The sequence below is a fragment of the Dreissena polymorpha genome, chromosome 14, assembly GCF_020536995.1.
Source record: "Dreissena polymorpha isolate Duluth1 chromosome 14, UMN_Dpol_1.0, whole genome shotgun sequence".
Taxonomy (NCBI): Eukaryota; Metazoa; Mollusca; class Bivalvia; order Myida; family Dreissenidae; genus Dreissena; species Dreissena polymorpha.
The window spans coordinates 65,174,820-65,199,985 of record NC_068368.1 but is presented as its reverse complement, the minus strand read 5'-3'; the positions used below and the strand labels follow the sequence as shown (position 1 = coordinate 65,199,985).

At 35.2% G+C, this 25,166-nt stretch overlaps 1 protein-coding gene across 3 annotated transcripts in view; it reads right to left on the bottom strand.

Annotated features, from left to right (window-relative positions):
• Positions 1 to 46: 46 nt before the first annotated feature.
• The window catches only part of LOC127856845 (glutamate-rich protein 3-like), a 78,992-nt gene continuing 53,872 nt past the window's right edge, over positions 47 to 25,166 (bottom strand). For all 3 annotated transcript variants that reach the window (XM_052392987.1, XM_052392988.1, XM_052392989.1), the window contains 4 exons: positions 7,003 to 7,163; positions 6,025 to 6,103; positions 5,376 to 5,756; positions 47 to 686 (listed from right to left, as the gene is read on the bottom strand). In XM_052392987.1, coding sequence (XP_052248947.1) covers positions 52 to 686; positions 5,376 to 5,756; positions 6,025 to 6,103; positions 7,003 to 7,163 — 1,256 coding nt within the window. In that variant the 3' untranslated portion in view covers positions 47 to 51. The remainder of the gene's footprint in view (positions 687 to 5,375; positions 5,757 to 6,024; positions 6,104 to 7,002; positions 7,164 to 25,166) is intronic.

Sequence of the window (25,166 nt, the reverse complement as noted above, 5' to 3'; positions counted from 1 at the left end):
GGTGGTTTGGTTTCCTTCTCTGATTCTGAACTTGAACTGCTTGAGGATTTTCTAGCTACTGCTCTGAGGAGCAGGCTGTGGTTTTTCCTCCTTTTTTACCACATACTCTCTGCCAGAGCTGCTGCTAGATGAAGATGAAGAACTAGCAGTGCTGGAGGTGGACCCTCGTCGTTTGGTTTGCTCAGATGTCCTCCCAATATCGGTCTTTTCAACAATCTTAGGCTTTCTTTCATCAGACAGACTTGTGGCAGTGCCGCTTTCTCTCTGGCTCTGAATGAAACTCAGCTGTTTCTCGAAGTCTCTTTTTATCCGCTCTTCATCAGCCATCCTCTTTTGTTTCTCTTCTTCCTTCTGCCTGTTCAACTCTGCCTCTTTTGCTTTACGATCTTCCTCCATTTTCTTTAACCTCTCTTGACTCTCGTTTCGCTGCAGCATAAAACGTTTCTTCCTTTCTTCCTCTTCTACCTGCCTCCTTTCTTCCTCCATCTGAAGTTTTTGCTTTCTTTCCTGTTCTCGCTTCTCCTGTTCCTTCTTCCTTTCTTCCTCCTCCTGTTTTCTTCGTTGTTCATTCTCTTGACGTATTTTCTCCTCCCGTTTTTTGCGTGTGAATTTCTCGTCCTCGGTATCGGATGTCAGTGTGCTTGATGATGACGATGACGATGATCGTGTTCGCTTTGTTGGGCCACCTGTCCGGACAAAAAGAACATTTATGAGAATTGTAATTAATTTGCAGAAAACTTATGTTTTACCAGATAATAAATCGCGTGTTTTTGTAAGTTATAAATCAAAACTAGTTCCTTCGTAGTAAGAATATAACAATTTCAAGAAAAATATAGACTGACAGAACCCTCCATTGAAAGGGTAGTACAGCTCAATTTGTTATCCCCCCTTTTAATATAATAAACATTTTTGTGCTGAATTCTATCCTCTCTCTATAGTGTGTGTTTAACAACAACCAGTGCGAATTAATGTATTAATTTGAATATTCAGTTCATTCATTTTTCATAGCATTGCATGTTTTATTCTGTTGGTAAGAATATTGTCATTGTTTGTTTAGGGCTATTTCGTCATTATCTATAATGGTCAGTGTCAATAAAATAGATTAAACAAGGCTATGGACTTTGTATGTCATGCCCCCCCCCCACACACACCCCACCACCTCAAAAGCATACATTTTATTTAAAAAAACATTTATTCAGTCTGTCAAGCCAGATTTTGGTCAATTTGTTCACAAAATTAAAAAGAAACTAATAGCTTTTTCTTAAATAATACCTCAGGGCAGCTTTTTTCTGTTCAAGGGCAAACACATTAGTCATGTATTTATCACTGGTGAATAAGTTTTTAAGCTTCAATTTTATTGCTAATAGAGATTCTAAGAAGGTGGCTCATATTCTAAGAGCAAATGCTGACAAACTGCCAGACTTGCCCACCCCTAATGATTTCCGCGATTTCTTCAAAAGTTGAAGAGCCTAATATAAGTTGCCACAACCTAGTGGTTAAGGCGATAGACTAGAAATCTTTTGGGATATTCCCGCGCAAGTTCGAATCTGCCGACGACGTATACTTTTTTGCGACGCATTTTATTTCTTTTCTAACGTACTTTGATTTCATATAGCATATAAGCTACATGTACGTTCATTGTTAAATATGTTTCAATTTTTATGTACGTTCTTCAATTTTTAAAATTAAAACAATGTTATGGCTAAATTGGGTGATTTACTGCTGAAAATACGAACCATGCTTGTTGCATTTTTATTTTTATTTCAAAAAGTAAACAGTAAATCTGTCTAATTCTTGGTATTTTTGCTGTTTATAGTGTATCTATAAAAACTAAGTTCAAAATATATTTCTTAAATGATACTATATTGAATTGTATGACACTTTGTTTTTAACCAACCCTATTTCTACTTGCCTGAAACCATTTACATTTCATGGCGCTCTTCCATAGATACCAAGTTATAAACAAGAGCACCGCCTTGCGGGTGCAGACCGCTCATCTATTTTCTTTTTAAAGGTGAAGGGACTCTCATTTTCAATCACAAAGGAGGGAGGGGTGGAGTGAAGAGGGGTGTATAGTGTGGGGTTGTGGACATTTATTACATTATCTTCCAAAAAAGCGAAAAAAAAAAAAAAAAAAACGGGGGCGGAGGTGGGGGGGGGGGTGGGGGGTGGGGGGAAGGGCGATGGGGGGGGGGGATTTTTTGGGTGCGATGGTTGGACGGTATTTCAAACATAACCGTTTAAAAAAAAAATTGGGGGGGGGGTGGGGTATAGTGTGAGGGTGTGGTGGTAATTTGTGAGATGATCTTAAAAAAAAAAAAAAAAAAAATAAAAAAAAAATGGGGGGGGGGTGGGGGGGTGGGGTGGGGGTATAGTGTGAGGGTGTGGTGGTCATTTGTGAGATGATCTTAAAAAAAAAAAAAATATAGGGGGGGGAGGGGGGAGGTGGGGGGGAGGGGGGAGGGGGTGGGAGGGCACGGGGGACGGTTTGGGTGGAGTCTAATGTGGTATGTCAGGTAAGAGTAGTTTCGTCAAAGTATCAATCAAATCTAATCATAAATAAAGAAGTTATGGCAATTTTAGCAAAATTTAATAATTTGACCTTGAGAGTCAAGGTCATTCAAAGGTCAAGGTAAAATTCAACTTGCCAGGTACAGTAACCTCATGATAGCATGAAAGTATTTGAAGTTTGAAAGCAATAGCCTTGATACTTAAGAAGTAAAGTGGATTGAAACACAAAATTTAACCATATATTAAAAGTTACTAAGTCAAAAAAGGGCCATAATTCCGTAACAATGACAACCAGAGTTATGCAACTTGTCCTTATACTGTACCCTTATGATAGTTTTTGAGTGTTCCAAGTATGAAAGCAATATCTATGATACTTTAGGGTGAAAGTGGACCAAAACATAAATCTTAACCAAATTTTCAATTTTCTAAGTATAAAGGGCCCATAATTCCGTCCAAATGCCAGTCAGAGTTACATAACTTTACCTGCACGGTCCCCTTATGATAATTAATAAGTGTTGCAAGTATGAAAGCAATAGCTTTGATACTGTAGGAATAAAGTGGACCTAAACACAAAACTTAATCAAATTTTCAATTTTCTAAGTATAAAAAGGGCACATAATTCTGTCAAAATGCCAGTCAGAGTTACATTACTTTGCCTGCACAGTCCCCTTATGAAAGTTAGTAAGTGTTGCAAGTATGAAAGCAATAGCTTTGATGCTTAAGGAATAAAATGGACCTAAACACAAAACTTAACCAAAATTTTCAATTTTCTAAGTATAAAAAGGGCACATAATTCTGTCAAAATGCATGCCAGAGTTATCTAACTTTGCCTGCCCAGTCCCCTCATGATAGTAAGTAAGTGTAACAAGTTTGAATGCAATAGCATTGATACTCACTGAGAAAAGTGGACCTAAACGCAAAACTTAACCAAAATTTTCTATTTTCTAAGTATAAAAAGGGCACATAATTCTGTCAAAATGCACGCCAGAGTTATCTAACTTTGCCTGCCCAGTCCCCTCATGATAGTAAGTAAGTGTACCAAGTTTGAATGCAATAGCATTGATACTTTCTGAGAAAAGTGGACCTAAATGCAAAACTTAACCGGACGCCAACGCCAACGCCGACGCCAAGGTGATGACAATAGCTCATAATTTAAAAAAAAATAATAGATAAGCTTAAAATAAATGTCTGTAAAAGAAAACATTTTTCATCTTGTTTAAACTTAAAACACCTTTACTGCATCTGTACACACCAACTGCATGTCTATATTTGGATATCTGGATGAATTATGGACTTTCATATACCCCAGGGGTGCACATTAACTGGACAAAAGCCGAGTGTGGGGGTGGTTTTGAAAAAATCAGTATATTTTTTTTTTAAAGCATGGAAAGACTACCTAAAAATGTGCATGTAGTTCAGCGAAATGATGCTGATTAAGAAAATAATAGATTATATCAATTTTGGATCGGTGCCCATTACGGGTGCGCTTCCTTAAAGGGACCTTCCATGTTTTGGTAAATTGACAAAATTAAAAGAAGAGCTGTCACCATAGGATGACTAATGCCCCCTATAAACGCTTGATAGAAGTTATGAGCTTTTTTCGAAACCTTAACACAGATTTCGAAAACTAAACTCCAACCCTAAGTTCAAGGTCAAGGTCACAGGGGTAAAATGTGTATGCGTATGGAAAGGCCTTGTCTGTATACACATGCATACCAAATATGAAGGTTATATCTCAAGGGACATAGAAGTTATGAGCATTTTTCAAAACCAAAAAGCAGATTTCGAAACCTAAACGTGGACCCTAACTTCAAGGTCAAGGTCACAGGGGTAAAATTGTGTGTGTGTATGAAAAGGCCTCGTCTATATACACATGCATACCAAATATGAAGGTTATATCTCAAGGGACATAGAAGTAATGAGCATTTTTCGAAACTTAAACGCAGATTTTGAAACCTAAACGCGAACCCTAAGTTCAAGGTCAAGGTCATAGGGGTTAAAGTTTTTGTGTGTATGGAACGGCCTCGTCCATATTCACATGCATACCAAATATGAAGGTTATATCTCAAGGGACATACTGAACATTTACCATGCTCTAGAATATTCATTATATGCATCTTTTGACGATTTAAAAACTTGAAAATTATGAAGCGTTGCAATGCCAAATGACTGAAAAATTGGGAGAGTTCTGTTGTTGTTGTTATATTTTGTGACGCTACGAGAAGTGCATATAAAAAGTATAAAATACAGCATCCACAATATGAGCATGGATGGTCGAGTGGTCTTAGAGCAATAGACTTTTACTCCAGTGGTCAGTGGTTCGAGCCCATTTGAAGGTTACTTTTTTTTCTCTCTTTAATTTGTTTCTTTTTTTTTTACTAAAGCTTTTGAGATCGATTGTTTACATTTATCAATACAAAGCATTAAGTGACAAACTTTAATACATGCCAAAATCTGTGAAAAGGTCCATTTAATACTACCCACTTCATACCAGGGAATAATAACTACCGGTAAGCAAAGTTATCATAAAATATAAATTATGTGTCAACATGGCTACAATGTTGCTCAACACCAAGCAATTTCATGTATATGATAGACACTCCATCATTTGAGATGCATTGTGAGAAAACTGGGCTCAATGCATGTGCTTAAAGTGTCGTCACAGATTAGCCTGTGCTTTCGGTACACTTTTTGCAATTAGTGGATTTTGTTTAAAAGAGACTTCCTTTAAACGAAAAATTCGGCAAAATCAGACAAAGTTGTCCCTGATAAGCATGTGCAGATTTCACAGGCTAATTTGGTACAGCAGTATACACACAAGCATTAAACCCAGTTCTCCCAGTATGTAACTCATTCCAAGATACCTGTTACTGGTGGTTTTGGGGTCAGTGACCTCGGTGAACTCTCAGTTTCTGTCGTAAGGTCACTGCTTGTAGATCCTGAGCTTCTGGCAGTGTCCCCACCGTCTGACCTTGCAGTGCTCACATCGACAACTTTTTGTACTGTCTCCTCACGAGATATCTTCTTTTCACCAGAGGGTTCAGGCGTTCTGGGCCGGGCATGAATGATGCGCTCGGGTTGTTTTGGAGATTTGGGCCTCTCTGAGGAAGATGATCCTGACCTCGACCTAGAGCTTGATCTTGAACGTGACCTTGAACGGGAATGGGACCTTGAACGGGAACATGACCTTGAACGGGAACGGGACCTTGAGGAGGATGAGGAGGAGGATGAACTTGATCTCTGACCTGAAAGCATGAAAGAAAATAGTTTTTATGTTTTTAGTGAAAACATGAAAGAAAATAGTTTTTTGTTTTTAGTGGAAATATGAAAAAAGTAGTGTTCTGTTTTTCGTTAAAACATGATATATTTACTTTGTTTATAGCCAAAACATGATCTCTGGGAAAATTGGCCTAAATCAGGACAACCAGACTGCAGAGTCTAATCTGGAATGACACTTCATGCAACTGCGCGAAGCTCAGTTTTCATAGAGCGCAGCTACAATGAAACTTTCACCTTTCTTTTGCACGTCAGCCTTGGGATAAGTGATCCCACGACCTTCAGCATCCTCGTCCTCTGAGGAATAGCCCTCAATCTGAAACATACATATGAACTTGTGGAGAATGCAACTAGTGTTTGCTCAAGTAAACTTTGCTTATTCATCGTATATTGTGTAATAAGCCAAGTAATATTCCATAATTATTGTATAAGGCATCTGATTGGATACCGATAGTTATTTGATTGAACAATTCAATCAATGAAATGACACTTTTTTTCTCAGTTATGACCTGCTGGCAAAGCTTGCTTTCATAATCATGACCAATGCCTGTTTAAATGCATAAACAATTTTGAAAGGATGTTAAAACGTGTGGGGGCAAAACATCCTAGAACAGATATTACAATGGAGAGTGTATTTGATTGGTTACATATTTTATATTTTGGCTTCAAGATTATAAAAAGTTTTAGACTAAACTTTACATTCTGACCAATGAGATTGACAAATTTACAGCAAGCTTTGATTTTGATTGGCTGAATATTAAAAATACTTAGACTTAAATTTCACCACGTCATATTGCTTGTTATCATTAACAACAAGAGATGTGTTTGTCAAAACATAAAGCCCCCTATTGGGCCGCTTTGCAATTAAATTTAAATACATCATTTGGCAGGTTTAGAAATTTTCTCCCTTTTAAAGCTTATTACTTCCCTTGGATTGTATTTTTTGACTTTTGACCTTGAAGGATGACCTTGACCTTTCACCACTCAAAATGTGCAGTTTCATGATATACACATGCATGCCAAATATCAAGTTGCTATCAAAAGTTATGGCCAATGTTAAAGTTTTCGGACGGACGGACAGACTGATGGACTGACAGGCGGACAGTTGAACTGCTATAAGCCACCCTACTGGGGGCATAAAAAGCATAGATTTTGTACTTCATTTGCACACAAAATGAAGCTGTTAAGAGCAAGGGACATAATCCAGGTACATACTCTTCGATGTGGAGGTAAGATTCCCTCTTTTTCATCCTGTTTCTCTTTCTCCTGCACATCCACAGAGACCGTCTGCCCATTCAAGCGTGTCTCGTTGTCACGGAGACCAATAATGTGGCGCTTGTCTTTACTATCATCCTCAAAGTCGTCTGTGTACTTGCCTGGTGAGATTTAAGAAAAGGTTTCTGTACTGCTAATATTTTTTTTACGGATTTTGCTGTTTATTTCTTTGATTTTTTTCCCCTATATTTTCATTTAAATATTGGATTTTATTTAATTAAGTTTGTGCAGTATTTCTGTTTGGGTGATCAATTTAAAATCATTCTGATTGCAAATTTGCTGATTCTAGTCTGTTTACCAGTACTTAGTGCCCAAATGTATGCTAGCAGAACTGGTCTATACAAATCAGTGCTGGCACTGACTCAGAATAATTTAATATTTAGGAGCAGATATAATTTAATAATTGAAATCCTAAATAATTAAATCAGATCAGATATGATTTGATACTGAAGATCAGAAATAATTAAATACATGATATTAGAAATTACTTAACACATGAGTTCAGAATTATTTAATACTTGAGATGAAAAATAACTTGATATTGGGGATCAGATAAATTAATACTTCAGATCATAATAAAAAGAGATGTCATTTTAACCCTTTCCAACTCAGAAGCAAAGTGAAAATGGCTGTGTGTAAACAGCATAAAACCAGAACAGCCTGCGAGTAACTCACAGTCTGTTCAGGCTTTATGGTGTTTGCTGCTCGTTAGTATCTAATGTTTGGAAATTAAGCCTTTAACATTTGATTCCACTCAATCTAGTAAGAAAGGTCTTTAATTAAATTTAACTTTCTGACGGACTACAAATGCGTAAAAATACTTATCTAAGTAGTAAAGGATTAAAGAGACATTAGAAACAAAACTTGTTTGTAAAACCCTGGTGTACTTTATTATCGTAGTCATCATAGACATTGGTACTTACATTTGTACACCTCTGATGCACATAATTATCATAACCCTTTTAGTTGCAATGACCTATATATGCAATTGGCAGAAACACTTTGAAGAAGTTTGAAAGGTCACTCAAGAATCATTCCTGTGAAGTTTATTTGACATTTGTAAACTGTTTAACCATTTCCTACTCATTTTGACGCATTTGTAGTCCCTTAGAAAGTTCAATTTAATTAAAGACCTTTCTTACTAGAAGTTTTAAAGGCTTCAGTTCCAACCCTTAGATACGAGTTACTCGCAGGCTGTTCTTGTTTTATGCTGGTTGCAAAAGCCATTTTCACTCTGCTTCTTTTGGGGAAAAGAGTTCAATCATGATGTACATGGGAACTTTCATTTAAAATGTGTAGGGAAGCTTCAACTGATTGATATAACACATGCAGCTTTTGTAAAAATTGAATAGAAGTTTCAAGGTCCTACCCAGGTATGTCTCTCAGCTGAGAAATGACTTGTAGTAACCTGGTATGTGTAGATTCTGTGCCGTTTGTTTTTTTTTATCACAGATTTTTACTATATATATGACACAGACTGAATGTGATTTGAGACATGTGAGCTTAAAACATATAATGAAAACTCACCATTTATAATATCCACCTCGGAGTAAAATTATTGGTTGTCTTTTAATGTCATGTCAGAAAAAGTTTCATAACAGAATGTGAGAAAAATCAAAGACGCTACAAAACAAGAAGTTTTTTCAGATTTCAGTGTTAAAACAAGAGATTGTCAAGCAATATTGTCCCCTATCGGTGAAACTCAAACACTGTCAGTAGAAAATTATTTTTTTAAATATTTGTTGCCAGAGCAACCAGAATTCTTGACGTAGGAACAAAATGAAATGACGTGCAAAATCCCCATATTGCCATCTATCCATGTTTCATTAAAAAATATGAAGAACTTTTAAAGTTATCGCAGGATCCAGAAAAGTGTGACATAACAGACAGACTGACAGACAGAACGCAAATCATAAATCTCCTCCGGTTTCACCGGTAGGGGACAATAAGTCAATTGTTATTTGTCTCTAAGTTTACAACTATTTACTTTAGGTTGATTGCAACAAAAGCTTATGAATGTTCTTATAAATCCTCGAGTCTGTTTTCTGACAAGAACTAGTACTAAGTGTCGTTTGAAGAAATGTAGGAAATGTAATTGGAGTTGGCGATCAAAACACTATGCAACCTTATATTCGTGTCTCTATAATAAATTATCTTAGAAAGAGCTTTTTAGGTTGAATCTTAATCCTTTTATGCCTAGCGTCTTGAAAAAAGGCCTTGACAAACAGCGTAGACCCAGATGAAAAGCCGCATCTCATCAGGGTCTGTGCTGTTTGCTTAAAGGAATTTCTGTAAGAAATATTCTAAATATAGAAATAAATATACTAGACATCCCTAATTTTGGAAAAAATTTGATCCAATTTAAAAGGATGGGAGAGTCCACTAGGCATAAATGGGTTAATCCTTTAACACTAGTCAGGGGGGAGTTGTATCTTTCTTTGGTAAATCACAAATGAGTGTGTTGGCCTTCAAACAAAATCTCTGATGTTTTGTTGACTTAAAAGATTTGACACATTTAGAAATAATACTAGCTGTCTAAATGTGTCAAATCTTAGAAGTCAACAAAATACATTATTCGTTGGATATTGGAGCAGCCTGTAAACAATCCCCCAACCAATATGCACAAATCAAATATTAAGCTTCAGTAAAAGATAGGACAATTCTAAAAACAGTTATGTTCTATAATATTTGCATTTTCATTCTAACTTGGCATTTTAATCCTTTAAATATTAATCATATATATCTTCAACCTGTGAAGTATCTTTTCTTACATTTGATTCTGTTATTGCTCCTTAAGACTGATTAGTGAATACAGGCCTAGGTCGCTTCCGTTTTCGCAGAACCCTGTGAAAAAGGGGTTTAATGCATGTGCGTAAAGTATCGTCCCAGATTAGCCTGTGCAGCTGGTATCATTAGCTTTAATGATATTTTTCGTTTAAAGAACATCTCTTCTTATAGCACAAATCTAGTTTGGGCGGAAAGTGTAGTCCCTGATTAGACAGTGCATACTGCACAGGCTAATTTGGGATTACATTTTAGGCACATGCATAAAAGTCCTTTTTACAGAGCACGGCCCATATGTAAGCAGGGGTGATTTCAAGTCCTTTACCACATTGTCAATTGGTCATGAAAACTACTTTAAATCCAAAGTTACTGCATTTTTTTTTTATGAACAGTTGGCGCAATAGGATCTGACAAGAGATTTCACTTAAAGCAATATTGCTAGGAGTTTTGGAACTTTGCTATAGTTAGATAGCCTTTCACAAGATTATTGACACATTTTCTGAACCTAAAATATGGTATGAGTGGAAAACGCATATAAGGTCTCTTTAAACATGCATACACTCCATAATTTGCACAATTGTCAATATTGTTATGATACATATTGAAGAAGCAAGATTTTATTATTCTTAAAGGTGTTATTGCTTCAGTGTTTATGTGGGAGGCAAAACACTTGTCTTTTTTCCAGGTACATGTAACAACATAAAGAACAACAATATTTATGTATTTTTTCATTTTATTTGAAAGCAAACATAATATTTTAATTTAACACATACAACAAAGCAAAAGTAACCACCACATAAGCAAACAGAACTAACAAGAAAACAAACTATGTGCACAGTGCATTTATATGATTATTAATTGGACAGTGTCATAAGCAAAATATACATAAAACATCCATCTATAAACTCTTTCTTACAAATATTTTGAAAAAAATTCTGAAACATGGTTGTGATTACAACAACATATATTCTTATAAAAAATATACAGCTCTGTAACAATATGTAGGCCTTGTTTGTTAAAAAACATTCATCCTAAATTATCTTCAATATTTTTTATCATTGCATGTATTGTTCACTAAATTTTTACTTCTATCTCTGCCTAAAAAGGCTCAGCTGATGGCACTTGCATGAAGTTACCAAGCTTTCGCTTCCTATTAGATTTTATCTTTTCATTTGGTGAGATTCCATCATCTTGTCTGAAACTTTCCAGTCCTGAATCTTCATCAAGATTAAGCCTCAGATCAGCAGCCACAACCCTTTCTCCTTCAGATCTCTGATAATGTGGAGTCACTGAGTTCACTTGGTTGTCATCAATTGGAGCATTCACCACTGCTCTTGGTCGAACAATTTTGCGATTTGTTTCCCCATTACTATCAGTTATCCACTCAATTTGATTGTCCTGTATCTCATTTGCTTTAACATATTTAGTCTTTACTTCTGTTTCATCTAATTTTTTCTTAACATCTGTGGCCAACTTTTGCTGATCACTGACATAAATTAGCTCTTTCCGTGTTCGTGGTGACATACTTTTTTTTGAATCTGATTGAAATTCCATTTCCTTGGCATTTGCTGGCATACCAGGCAAATGTACAGACAACTCTTCATTTGCCTTTGTTTTCCATCTGAAACTTTTCTCATTAGCCCCACTTGTTTTTTTTACATGATCTTCATACTCTTGCTTGATTCTTTCTCTTTCTTTTTTCTTACCAGCTTCATGAATCTCTCGGGGCGAAGCTTTTAGCTCTTCCCTTGAGGACTGTCTGCCTTGTCTGGGTGATTTTTGAACACTCTGTCCTCTTTCTTTGCTCTGAACTCCATTAGTTGACATAACCTGTGCTTTATAAACTCTTTTTTCTTTCTTCCAATTATTCACTCCTTTATCCTCATAACTTTCCTCTTTAGCCTCTTTTCCAACAGCACTCTTTTCTGACAGGGACTCATCAGTCTGATCAAAGCCGCTATCAGAGGTCACCTTACCATAATAACCATTTTCTTCTTCAATATTATTGTCCTCATCCATTATATCTGCTTGTCCCTCATGTGTAAAATACATCATGTCATCATCTGGGACTTCTTGTGGGATTTCTATCAGCTCCATTTTCTGGTCATTCTTCATGTACACCACCTCAGGCATATGGTAGGTGAACTGTTTAATACGAGGGCGCCTTCGTCCTGATGTCAATGGAATTGGTGATGTGGCAGGGTCTGGAAAATATTGCAAAAGATCTTCTTTGGATAGTTTCATAAATCTATAGATCTGTCAAAAACTAATATAATAAAGCTATTGTTTTTATTAGCAAAATTGATTTGAAAAATCTATAATAATTGGTGGTATATTTATTTAATGTTAAAATAAAACTGGGAAAAAAAATCCTATAAATTTCAAATTAATAAACACTATTGTCCACAACAATTTGCTACTGTAAAAAAACTACTAACAGTCAGAAGATCTTTGTACAATATATTCCAATTGTCCATCTTATATTTCTGAAAAAAGATCAAAACTCTTTTTTTATCAACTTTTCCATAAAAACTGTAAAGAAATGAATTCATTTGAATATTTTACAATAAGATCATTTTGTAAGAAATAAAATATAGTTGCAACTCACTTTTTGGCCCATCTCGTGTATCAAGGTAGTTTTGATTTGGATCACGTCTTGCATTTGCAGCAGCAGAGACTGCCTGTTGTTTAGCTGTCTCAACAGCTTGAATTGCAGCACTCAGCTGTGACTGGGATTGCGTCAAGTCCTTTTGGAGTCCTTCTCTAGCTTTTGCCTCTTGTTCTGCAAGCATTCTTTTGGTTTGATTTGCCTCATTCTCCATTACCTCTCTTGCTTTCCTTTCTTGGTCAGCAAGTCTTTTTGCCGACTTTTCACCTTCTTGCAACAAGGTGCTTTTAGCAGCAGCTTCCTGTTCTGCAAGTCTTTTAGCGGACTCTTCGCTTTCCTTTTTCATAACTTCTCTTGTTTTCTGTTCTTGTTCAACTAGTCTCTTTTGTGTTTCTTCACTTTCTTTCTGAAGGGTTTGTCTTGCAGCTTCTTCTTGCTGAGCAAGCCTTTTTGCAGTTTCCTCACTATCTTTCTTCAAAAGATCTCTAGCTTGATCTTCTTGCGCTTTTAACCTTTTAGCAGTATTTTCACTTTCTTGTTTCATCTTTTCCATTGCTAATGCTTCTTGAATGGCAATTTTCTTAGCTGCTTCCTCTCTTTCCCGATTCATATCTTCTTTGGCTTTTTTTTCTTGTTCCGCAAAATTTCTTTGTGTTTCTGCACTTTGCTCAGCAAGTTTCTTTTGAGATTCTTCACTTTGCTCAGCAAGTTTCTTTTGAGTTTCATCACTTTGCTCAGCAAGCTTCCTTTGAGTTTCCTCACTTTGCTCAGCAAGCTTCTTTTGAGTTTCCTCACTTTGCTCAGCAAGCTTCCTTTGAGTTTCCTCACTTTGCTCAGCAAGCTTTTTATGCGTTTCCTCACTTTGAGCAGCTAAAAGCTTTTGAGATTCTTCACTTTGTTCAAGTAGTTTTTTCTGTGTTTCTTCACTTTGTTTAGCTAACTGTTTTTGTGTTTCCTCGCTTTGTTCAGCTAATTTTTTCTGAGTTTCCTCACTTTGCTGTGCAATCTTTTTTTGTGTTTCTTCAGTTTGTTCTGAAAGCTTTTTCTGTGATTCTTCACTTTGCTCTTTTATTTTCTTCTGTGTTTCCTCACTCTGCTCAGCCAATTTCTTTTGTGTTTCTTCACTCTGTTGTGTTAATTTTTTCTGGCTTTCTATACTTTGTTCTGTTAGTTTTCTTTGAGATTCCTCACTCTGATCCTTCAAAATTTTCTGAGTTTCTTCACTCTGTGAAGCTATTTGTTTTTGTGTCATTTCACTCTGTTCTGCTATACGTTTTTGAGATTCTTCACTTTGTTCAAGCAGCTTTCTTTGAGTTTCTTCACTTTCTTTAATCAGCATCTCTTTTGCAGCTGCTTCTTGTTCAGCTAATCTCTTCTGTGTCTCTTCACTTTCTTTTTGTAACTGCTCTCTGGCTTTACTTTCTTGTTCTTCAAGTCGTTTTTGGGTTTCTGCTCTCTGTCTTTCCATTTCTTCCTTTGCAGCTGCCTCTTGGTCAGCCAATCTCTTTTGAGTTTCCTCAGATTCTTGCTGAAGTTTTTCCCTTGCCACTGCTTCTTGTTCTGCTAATTTTCTTTGACTTTCATCACTTTCTTGCTGTAGCTTCAGTCTTGCTTCTTCTTCTTGTTTCTGAATGTTCTTCTGTGATTCTTCGGTCTCTTTTAAAATGTTTTCTTTTGCAGAATTTTCCTGCACTTCAATCTGAGCAATAGTAGAAAGAAGCTGTTGGTCTATTTGTTTCTGTGTGTCTTCAAGTTGTTCGCTTATTTTGTTTTGGGATTCCACAACCTGCTGGTCAATCTTTTCCTGTGTGTTTTGCAACTGAACAGACAACACTTGCTGACTTTCTTTCAATTGCTTAGCAATAATTTCTCTTGTTTTTTCAAGGTCATCCTGAATAGTTTCTTTGGCTTCTTCAAGCTGGTTTGCTATTTCTTGTTTCGAATCGTTAACCTGTATGATCAGCTTTTCTTGTTTTTCATTGTATAATTCTGAGAAATCTGCTTTTGATGTAAGAAGTTGGTGTGCCAAAGCCTCTTGAGATTGTTTCAGTTGTTCAGCTATCATTTGTTGCGATTCTTTTACCTGCTCAGCGATCAAACTTTGAGATTCTTTTAACTGCTTTGTCAGTAATTCCTGTGTGTCTCGCATCTGTTGTGTTAAAGTATTTTGTGATTCAGCTAATTGTTCAGACAGGAGTTTCTGGGAGTCTTGAACCTGGTCACTTAAAACATGCTGTGAGTCCTTAAGTTGATCAGCAAGAACATTTTGCGAATCTTTCACAAGATCACCAAAGCATGTCTGCGATTCTTTTAGTTGATTAGAAAGCATAGTTTGGGATTGTTGGAGCTGTGACACCAGAGCATTTTGAGATTCATCAAGTTTACCTTTCAGAACGTCTTGTGATTCCTGCAGTTGTTCTGTCAACTTAGTTGATGCTTTATCCAAGTCTGAAGACAGATCCCCTTTTATGGATTGGCCATGTTCAGACAGTGAACTTTGGGCTTGTTTTAGATCTTGAGCAAACTGATCATGCACTGCTTGCAATTGTTGTGCAAACTGGTCCTGTTGTTCCTTCAACTTCTGCCCAAATGTATCCAAGGAATTTTTTAGTAAGTCTTCCAATTGAGATTTACCATCCTCTACTTTAGCAGTTATTTGATCCTTTGCTTTTTTAAGTTCTTTTTTCAGACCTTTACCTTTACCTTTTGGAGAAGGTGAACGTTTCCTTGATTTGCTTCTAGCAGATTTTGATATACATCTTAACTCTAAGTTCATAGTATCCTTTAAACGCTTGCATCTCAAATCTGGCATTTTGCTTATATGGAGAGCATATGCATTTGATACCCTTGGCTGTTCAGGGAGGTCCAGTAACTGAGCTAAGAAAGGCTTCTCCTTTCTCTTTGCTGACCTTCCTCGTTTACGCTTTTCATTGACATCAAGCATGATATTTACATTGACAGGTGAAAGGCTACGACCACTGTCTCCAACATCAAACTGGGCTACATTTCTTGTCAGTGTTATGTCAGGAATATTGATATCCACACCATTTTTCTTGTTTATTACACTGACACCCTCTAAATCTTCATCAACTCCATGAATTACCGTTTGTACATGCTTCCTGTTTCTCTTCTGTGTATCAATACTGACATCAATCCCTCTTTCATTTGTGGAGTCAACATACACCCTGGGTCGGCTCATACTGATAGGATATGCCCTGTTGCTGTGACCATGATCATGCAGACAGTTATGCACTGGGGGATAATACCTCGATCTTATATACCTCAATTCATCTCTTTCCCTCTCTGACATCAGTTTTCTGGAAGAGGCTGGCCTCAATTTCTGGCCGATAATTCTTCGTTCTTCTCGCCAGGCAGTTCGAGGCCTCTGATCAACTAGGTATGGGCTATTCGCCCAGGAGTGAGTCCATTCTGGTGCTGAAGCATTGCCAGACATGACTGAGAAGTTATCCACATCACGGTATCTTCCAACTGAAGCAACAGATCTTGAAGACTGTGAACCATGATCAGACTTAACTGATGACCTCACTGCTGATCTTGATGATTGTGATCCATGATCCGACTTGACTGAAGACCTCACTGATGACCTGTATGACTTTGATCGCCCAATTCTGGACTTTGGTCTTTCATGCTGGACCTGTCTAGTTAGACTTGACCTTTTTTCAAGTCCTATATTCTGTGTCAAGTCACTATCAAAATGATGGGGTCCAACAAATTCTGACAAATACTCATCTACAAGTTCTTTAGACATTTTGCTTTCACAAATGATTAATTTAACAGCTTTTAAAGCTGGTTCCAGGTTAGGCCTTATGCAAATACTATTAGGTGCTTAGTCATAAGCACTCTAGACTCAAGTTCAAAACAAAAAATTCAAATGTTTTCCAGGCTTAATTAACACGTGTTAAGACTTTAAATTTCCTTAAATCTTCTTTACACATTTAGGGTCTTCAAGCTTAGATTTATTTCAGAAGCCTAAATAAGTTGCAGATCATCATCTATCCTCTACACACAGCACCTGCAAATGAAATGGAATAAACATCTTTAAGTGAAAAGGAATAAACATAGTGAAATAGAATAAACATACATTCATTTAATGAAAATTATTTGCAAATTGTTTGCTTCCAAAAGGAAATGAGTGTTTTACAGAAAGTCAATTACTTATTTTGAAATATAAAACAGATATTTATGAATTGAATTGGGTGATTTATTTTTGAAGAATTTTCCATACTTTTCAATTATATAATTAGGACACTGATGACATAAATGCTTAAAAAAATCAAAACTTATTTAAAAATTCTTCTTAGATCCCTTTAACTTCCATGTTATTCTATGCGTTAAATAAAGCGATATAATTAGAACACTGATGACATAAATGCTTAAAAAAATCAAAACTTATTTAAAAATTCTTCTTAGATCCCTTTAACTTCCATGTTATTCTATGCGTTAAATAAAGCTCTACAGTAAATGCAAAAAGCAAAATTGAATACCTTTAATGGCTTTGCACATGAAAGCATCCTTGACTAAAATAGTCTATGCTGCTTACAGTCCTCATCAACAAAGCAGCAACTAGTGTTAAAACCGCGTTTGGTAGTGAATTTTGTGATAGCCCGAGTCAAAATGAACTCAGCGAAACATTTCTATCCATGCTTCAAACAAATTATATCCAAGGATTAAGCATATAGTAACTACCAATTGAGCATAATCTTTAAAAGGCATTAATTGCAAGCACATGTTTAAACTGATTTTAAATCCAAATCCAGGGGATCTTTAATCTTTAATGATTCATAATGCAGCTTACCAGTCCAACAATATAGGGTTTTAATTGAACATTGTTATATTTAATAATTTTGTCAATGGTTATTAAAGTGCTGTAATTATTTAATGCTATTTCATTATAATATTCATGTCCTGTTTAAATATTGAAAGCAAATTTCATTTCAATAATGTACATAAACATGTGAAAAGGACAGAGTCAATAAAACAAGGGATCTTATTTGAATAAATACATTTTTTTAATAAACTAAAATCATCAAGTTACTGCAAATATATGAATATACAACATAATGTGTACTCATGAAAAATGTTGCTAATAATATACAAATCATGCACAATATATCATGCAAATTGATAAAATAGATTGGGATTAATATTTGTCTAGTAAACAATAATATTTGATCAAACAATATTTATATAATAATTTGAGATCAATTACCTTTATATTATTTTGTAGAAATGTTGTGCAAAATCGACAGATTCTTTTAATTAAATGCATATTAATAATATACTTGAGGCGCAACAAAAAATATTTAATATTAGTTAGATACTGTTAAAAGGAAAATCAACAGCAAATGGTTAGGTAATATATCGAAAATCAAAAAGAAAAACAAAATGTCTCAGTTACATAAGACACATATAAAAATGGATACACTTATGAAAATTAATGGATTGACAGGAAAATACATTATTTTACACACACAATATTAAAGTCCACAAGACATTTATTCAACATTCTGCTAAAAGCAAAGTACACCGTTGTTTTGTACAATAAATATTCAGTGTGTTATTGAACCAATCGGAAGGTAACACATCCTAGTGAATAATACGGCCATTGACCCTTTTTTATCATGCATTAAATGTGCATTAATCACAGCAGTATTTGCATGATACCTTTGGATACTTTAAATGCGCATTTAATTTCATTTTATTTAATTTCATTTTATTTTCATTAAATTTCATTTCATTTTATTTTTTATGTATGTGGGTGTTGTTGTTTGTAGGGCGTTTTGGTCTAGAAGAAGAAAACACCCGTTGTAAGTCCATGTAACTGTTGAATGAAAATATAAAGTAGTAGTAAAAACATCCTGTTTCTGTGTGTGTTTCATTCTCTCTTATAAGTATTGTCATCTGTGTAGTGTTCCAAACATGATTATAAATATTTGGCATAGTACGATATTTCTTATTATTTCAGCATCATTCTGGCAAAAAAGGACTTAATGCATTTGCATAGTGTTGCCTGTGCAGATTCTAAGCATGTATGTAATTATCTGGCCTAGAATGTTATTTTTAATTAGTTGAGGCTTGTTCCTAGAAACTTGGGCTTAATGCATGTGGGTTAAGAGTCCTCACAAGTTAGCCTGTGCAGTCTGCACAATATGATCAGGAACGACACTTGCCGCTTTTCTGGATTTTTTCTTGTAAAAGAAGTATCTGCTACACAATAAATCAAGTATAGGCAAAAAGTGTTGTCCCTGATTAGCATCTGCAGACTTCACAGGCTAATCTGGGACAACTCTTTACGCACATGCCTTGAGACTCATTTTCCCACAGCAAGGGTAAATTATTCATTGTTTGTCATCAAAGATTGCTCAGCGGATCTACCAATTATCTTTCGTTGCCACAAAAAAACAACCCTTTACCAGACAATGGTAAAACTTGTTTAATATAATTTTATACAAAAACTTAGGATTCTAAATTTTGTTTTGACCAATCAGAGTAACTGTTACTATATTGAGGAAAATTGCTTCACTAATAAGGTAAAGGAGCCTTTAATTCAATTGCATTACTAAACATTTTAGAAATTAAATAGTTAATAAAATGTGAGAAACAGTTTTCTAAAACACATTTTATTTAGAATAATCCTCAATGCATAAAATGATTTCAAACAAAATTGAGGATTAAAAAAGAAATTAAAATTAGATGAAATAAGCCCTAAACAAGGGACAAAATTGTCACAAAACCAGGTTTTCATTGTGAAAAAAAAAATCTGATAAAGGGAGAAAACTCAAACTGAACTTTTGAAATGAACAAACAAAATTAACCCCCTTTGTAAGTTTGAAAAAATAAAATAAATCTATTTTTAGTCGTGGCGACCTTGACATTGGAGATATTGACGTGATTCTTTCGTGCGACACACCGTACCATGATGGTGAACAAATGTGCCAAATGATTTTAAAATCTCACAATGAATGACATAGTTATGGCCAGGACAAGCTCATTTATGGCCATTTTTGACCTTTGAACTCAAAGTGTGACCTTGACCTTGGAGATATCGACGTAATTATTTCGCGCGACACACCGTCCAATGATGGTGAACAAATGTGCCAAATTATTTTAAAATCTGACAATGAACGACATAGTTATGGCCCGGACAAGCTTGTTCCGCCAGCCCGCCAGCCAGCCAGCCCGCCCGCATTCGCCAATCTAATAACCAGTTTTTTCCTTCGGAAAACCTGGTTAACAATAGTAAGAATTTACTTATTTGAAATTATTGCAGATACTGATAAAATTAATCAAATTAAGCAACAGTCTATTCAATAGATTGCCAAAATACAAAAAAAACATACATTTATAATTTGAATATACGTCAAAAACCAGATAGATTATCCTAACTAAACGCAGCACTATTCAATCATGCTTCAAGATTTAGTAAATTCCACAACAAACACTCAACATGCAATTTTGAGAACAAGACAATACAGATGTACTCTTAAGTGTTGAATGCACGTGCATAAACTGTGTTGTCCCAGAGTGATTAGCCTGGGCAATCCGCTTTTATGACATTTTTCGTTTAAATGAAGTCTCTTTTTAGTAAAAATCCAATTTAGATGAATGTGTCGTCCTTGATTAGCCTGTGCACACTGCACAGGCTAATCTGATATGACAGTTTACGCACATGAATTATGCCCAGTTTTCTCAGAACACGACTCAAATGTACTCTGGGAAAACAGGGTTGAATGCATGTGCATAAACTGTGTATCCCAGATTAGCCTGTTAAGTCTGCAAGCTTTAATCAGGGACGACACTCTCTGTCTAAACTGGATTTTGCTGAAAGGATACTTTCTTAAAACCAAAAATCCAATAAAAGCTGACAAAGTTGTTAATTTTTAGTCTTTGCAGACTACACAGGCTAATCTGGGACGAAACTTTACGCACATGCAGTAAGCCACGTTTTCTCACAGCTGTCTCAAATTTAAGGTGACAGTTTCTCAAAGCTTGTTATATTTCAGCCCCTTAATACAGGTAGGACCCTAAACACAAGTAAGACGCACAGTTGCAACAACATGACAAATGTTCAAGGGAGACAACTCATGGACATGACATATGTACAAGGGAGACACCTGTAAAACACCCATGCATTGCTGGTAAACAGGCGACCAATTCAAAATGAACTTAAGACACTGCTCAACTGTTTTGTGGTTTTTGGTGGTCCAATATGTTCATATTTTATATTTCCTTTATTTAATATGTGCATCTTTGTGTCATATTTGTTTTACCATCCAAAATAACTTTCTTCCAAACAATCACATTCCTTAAAATTAAAAAAAGAAGCTTTCTTTTTTTAAGATTCGCATCATCATTATCCCAAATAGCTATGTTAAGTTACTTTTTCAACACTGTCTGTCCCTAGCATTTGTTTTCAAATTGATGTGTAAATTAAGTACTTTACATTGCCTAAAATACACTAAGAAAAGGTTTTCTTCTAAACATGCATATTATATACAATTCATTTATTGAGAAAATCAATCATATTGTATTTATAAAAATACTAATTGTAACAATTTAAAGGTGTTAGTATATTCAACAAATCAGGTCATACTGTTTAAAAAAATAAGAAACAAAATAAAAATAAGAATTAAGAATTATAAAAAATGCACAGTTTCATGCGATCACACTACCATTAAACAAAACTGACTAAGTTCTAGAACAATTTTATGGAAAGTCCTATTTTAACTTTGTATTTTAGGGTTAACATATTAAAGATTTATGAACCCATATCACGGCTTGTTCACAACAATAACATATGTCTGACAAATCACTGTGTCACTGAGCTGAGTTAAAAGTTTTTATGATTCTTATAATAAACTGAACAGAATTTAATGTTACTTCTTTGTTTTGAACTGTTATTATGTATAATGTCACTGACTTTAAGAAAACAAACAGATTGAACTGTCAAATATAAAATGTCACAACATAATTAATTTTTAATTATTTTTTTCTAATATTTTCAAACAATGCCGTCATTTAGAACTGGTCCCTTGAGTGATCTGTTACCACGGTAACAGAGAGAGTAATGTTTATCACTTCACTCAGAACGTTTTTCACCATTGTTGTCATCACCACTTGCTTCAAAATCATCCTCGTAATTCGCATCTGTCGGGTGTTAGAAGACAGGTTCATTTTATTACATAAAACACCGAATGATAGGAACTGCTTTCAAATCCTTTGAGCATTCTGGTTCCATCAGAACAAGATATCTAATAGCACAGTATTTACCTATTGACTTAAAATGCACTTACATGCCCACATTATACTGCCATGTTCTTACCTCCCATTTTTATATGTATATCATGAAACATTAAAATGTCAACTAAACTGTGCATCAAAAAGTATGATAACGGACAACCTACCAAAGGGTGTCAACTTGCGTAAGACACTAATAAAAATGCATTTCTGCACAAAGAAAAGTATCATTTATTGCTTGTTAAGTGTCTTATATAATTAACAAATAATCATTATGATTAAAATCAAATTAAACAAGAGCACGGCCTAACGGGTGCCACGCTCAGCTAAGTTTTGAATAAATGAAAGCTTGTCAGAATTTATTATTGTTTTTTTTTAAGGTCACAGTGACCTTGACCTTTGACCTAGTAACCCAAAAATGGGTGTGACAAGTAGAACTCATCAAGGTGCATCTACATATAAAGTTTCAAAGTTGTAGGTGGAAGCAATTTGATTTTAGAGCCAATGTTCGAAACCTTAACAAAATGTTCAGGTTTTAGCAAGACGCGGACGTCGGACGACATGACAAGCTGGCTATGACAATATCTCTTTGAAAATGCCGAGCTAAAAATGGACAAGTACATGTAGCATACGAAAAAATAAACATTTAAAAGTTTACGAATGGCATACCCATTATTTGAAGACCTAAGATTTGTATTCTGAATCATCATTAATAATTTATATTTTTTCTTTAAAAACAAAAAAAAAAACAATTTACCGGTTTTTTTTCTATTTGTGTATATTTCAGGACTCTTGGAATGAAGCATTATGTTTAGCCATAACTTATAATAGATTATTAATGGAGATTTGAATTCACTTTGATTTAATCTTTTTTGACAGAATGATATCTGTGTCTGTGGTCAAAATCTCCAAAGGAGGTGAACAGTTCTGATCACATAAAGTGTCACCTAGTAAGTCATTATGGAGAATACACTTTTCCAATATTCTACTACATTTGTATCACCCTCATTACACACTTACATAGAACAAAGGAAGGACACAACTATTTATTAGGACATGATCTCAGCTGAGTTCTGGGCCTGTATTCATCAACCCATTTGTTGACCCAAGTATAAAGAAAAATCTAAGACCTAAGAACTCTTTGAATATCTGCAGGCTATATTCATGGTGCTTTCTTCACAAGCACAATCTTCTATATAAAGAATGTTGTAATTTGAAGTGTCAAGTTAGACTCAACAATACAGATTATTTAGAACAATATAGCTTTTAGAATATGCTTAACTCTTTGACTCATAAGTCGAAAAATTGGTTGGTGAATTCAGGCCCTGGTTAATAAATATTATTAAACACCTTGAATAATTGAATATTACAACGTTACAAATCAAGACCTACATTTTGCATGAGTACACATGGCCTATTTATTACATTATGTATACGCAAATTCAAATACTCAGTACATAATAATTGCGGTTTTCAGCAAAAATAAGCAAAATAAGCCATTAATTGCTACGATACTGACTGTGATGCACATCTCAAAAATTGTAGTTTTGTTAAAAAAATGCAAAATAATCTGGAAATAAATCTACCTTTTAACAAAACTACAAAATCACTCCATCCTCAGAACACCCATCCTTAAATTTGTTTATATCATCAATTCTTAATAAAATCTGACAAAACATAACAAATTCTGGTGTACAGCATATTTTGACTGTATTTGCTCCTGGGTTCTCATTACGTTGAATACTTAAATGGTCTATGTTTGCTCACCTTACAGTTTAAAAACAATCGAAACATTAATGTAACAAAGTATGAGTTTGGTATATTTTGACAAAAAAAAAGGTTTTTATCTTCATGTGTGCAAATATATATGCATGCCTACCTAATTGCAAAAAATATTTACTGATTGAACATGACCTATTTATTATCAGTTGTAAAACAGAAACTTAACTTAAAATTCCCAGTTTTTAAAGCCACCAAAATGTGACAATGAAGCCCATCTGCCTCCTTTCAATAATGTTTAATGTCTGAAATCATTTTTAAAAATTCCCTTTAAGACATTAAAAATGAACAAGGGCTGTTTGTAAAACATGCATGCCCCCCATAAGGGCTGTCAGTTTTAGTGGCAGCCATTGAGTGAATACATTTTTTTGGCACTGTGACCTTGACCTTTGACCTAGTGACCTGAAAATCAATAGGGGTCATCTGCGAGTCATGATCAATGTACCTATGAAGTTTCATGATCCTAGGCGTAAGCTTTCTTGTGTTATCATCCGGAAACCATTTTACTGTGTCAAGTCGTTGTGACCTTTGACCTAGTGACCTGAAAGTCAATAGGGGTCATCTGCCAGTCATGATCAATGTACCTATGAAGTTTCATGATTCTAGGCGTAAGCATTCTTGAGTTATTATCCAGAAACCTTTTTTCTATGTTGAGTCACCATGACCTTGACCTTTGACCTAGTGATCTGAAAATCATTAGGGGTCATCTGCGAGTCATGATCAATGTACCTATGAAGTTTCATGATGCTAGGCATAAGCGTTCTTGAGTTATCATCCGGAAACCATTTTACTATTTCGGGTCACCATGGCCTTGACCTTTGACCTAGTGACCTGAAAATCATTAGGGGTCATCTGCAAGTCATATCAATGTATCTATGAAGTTTCATGATCCTAGGCATAAGCATTCTTGAGTTATCATCCGGAAACCTTTTTACTATTTCGGGTCACTGGGACCTTGCCCTTTGACCTAGTGACCTGAAAATCAATAGGGGTCATCTGACAGTCATGATCAATGTACCTATGAAGTTTCATGATGCTAGGCATAAGCGTTCTTTAGTTATCATCAGGAAACCATTTTACTATTTAGGGTCACCATGACCTTGACCTTTGACCTAGTGACCTCAAAACCAATAGGGGTTATCTGCGAGTCATGATCAATGTACCTTTGAAGTTTCATGATTCTAGGCCTAAGCGTTCTTGAGTGATCATCCATCTGGTGGACGGACTGACATACGGACCGACATAATAACTGAGCAAAACAATAAACCCCCTCTTCTTTGTAGGGGGGCATAAAAATAGGAGATAATAAAGGAAATGCGTCTTTATATTGCAGCTGCCATGTTTTGGTTTTTGTGAGCAAATCCCAAGTTTCAAATTGTGCCATGTATACGTTTGGTAACATAAAGGTACAGACAATTTATTAAAAATCACTTTCGTTGTTTGTTGTTTATACTTTGGACTCCCATCACAAGCAATTTACAGAAAAATACATAAAGAACATCTGTTATCTATAATATGCAATTAAAAATGAAAAAATGAAAAATTCAACAACAAAAAAACAAGATATGTTTGTTCCTGTGGATAGAGTGATTTCTTTCAGACAGAATCAGAGCCCAGTATGCCTGAGCTTGTTGAAGATCTTGAAGAAGAAAAAGAAGAGTCTGAGTCTGAAAGA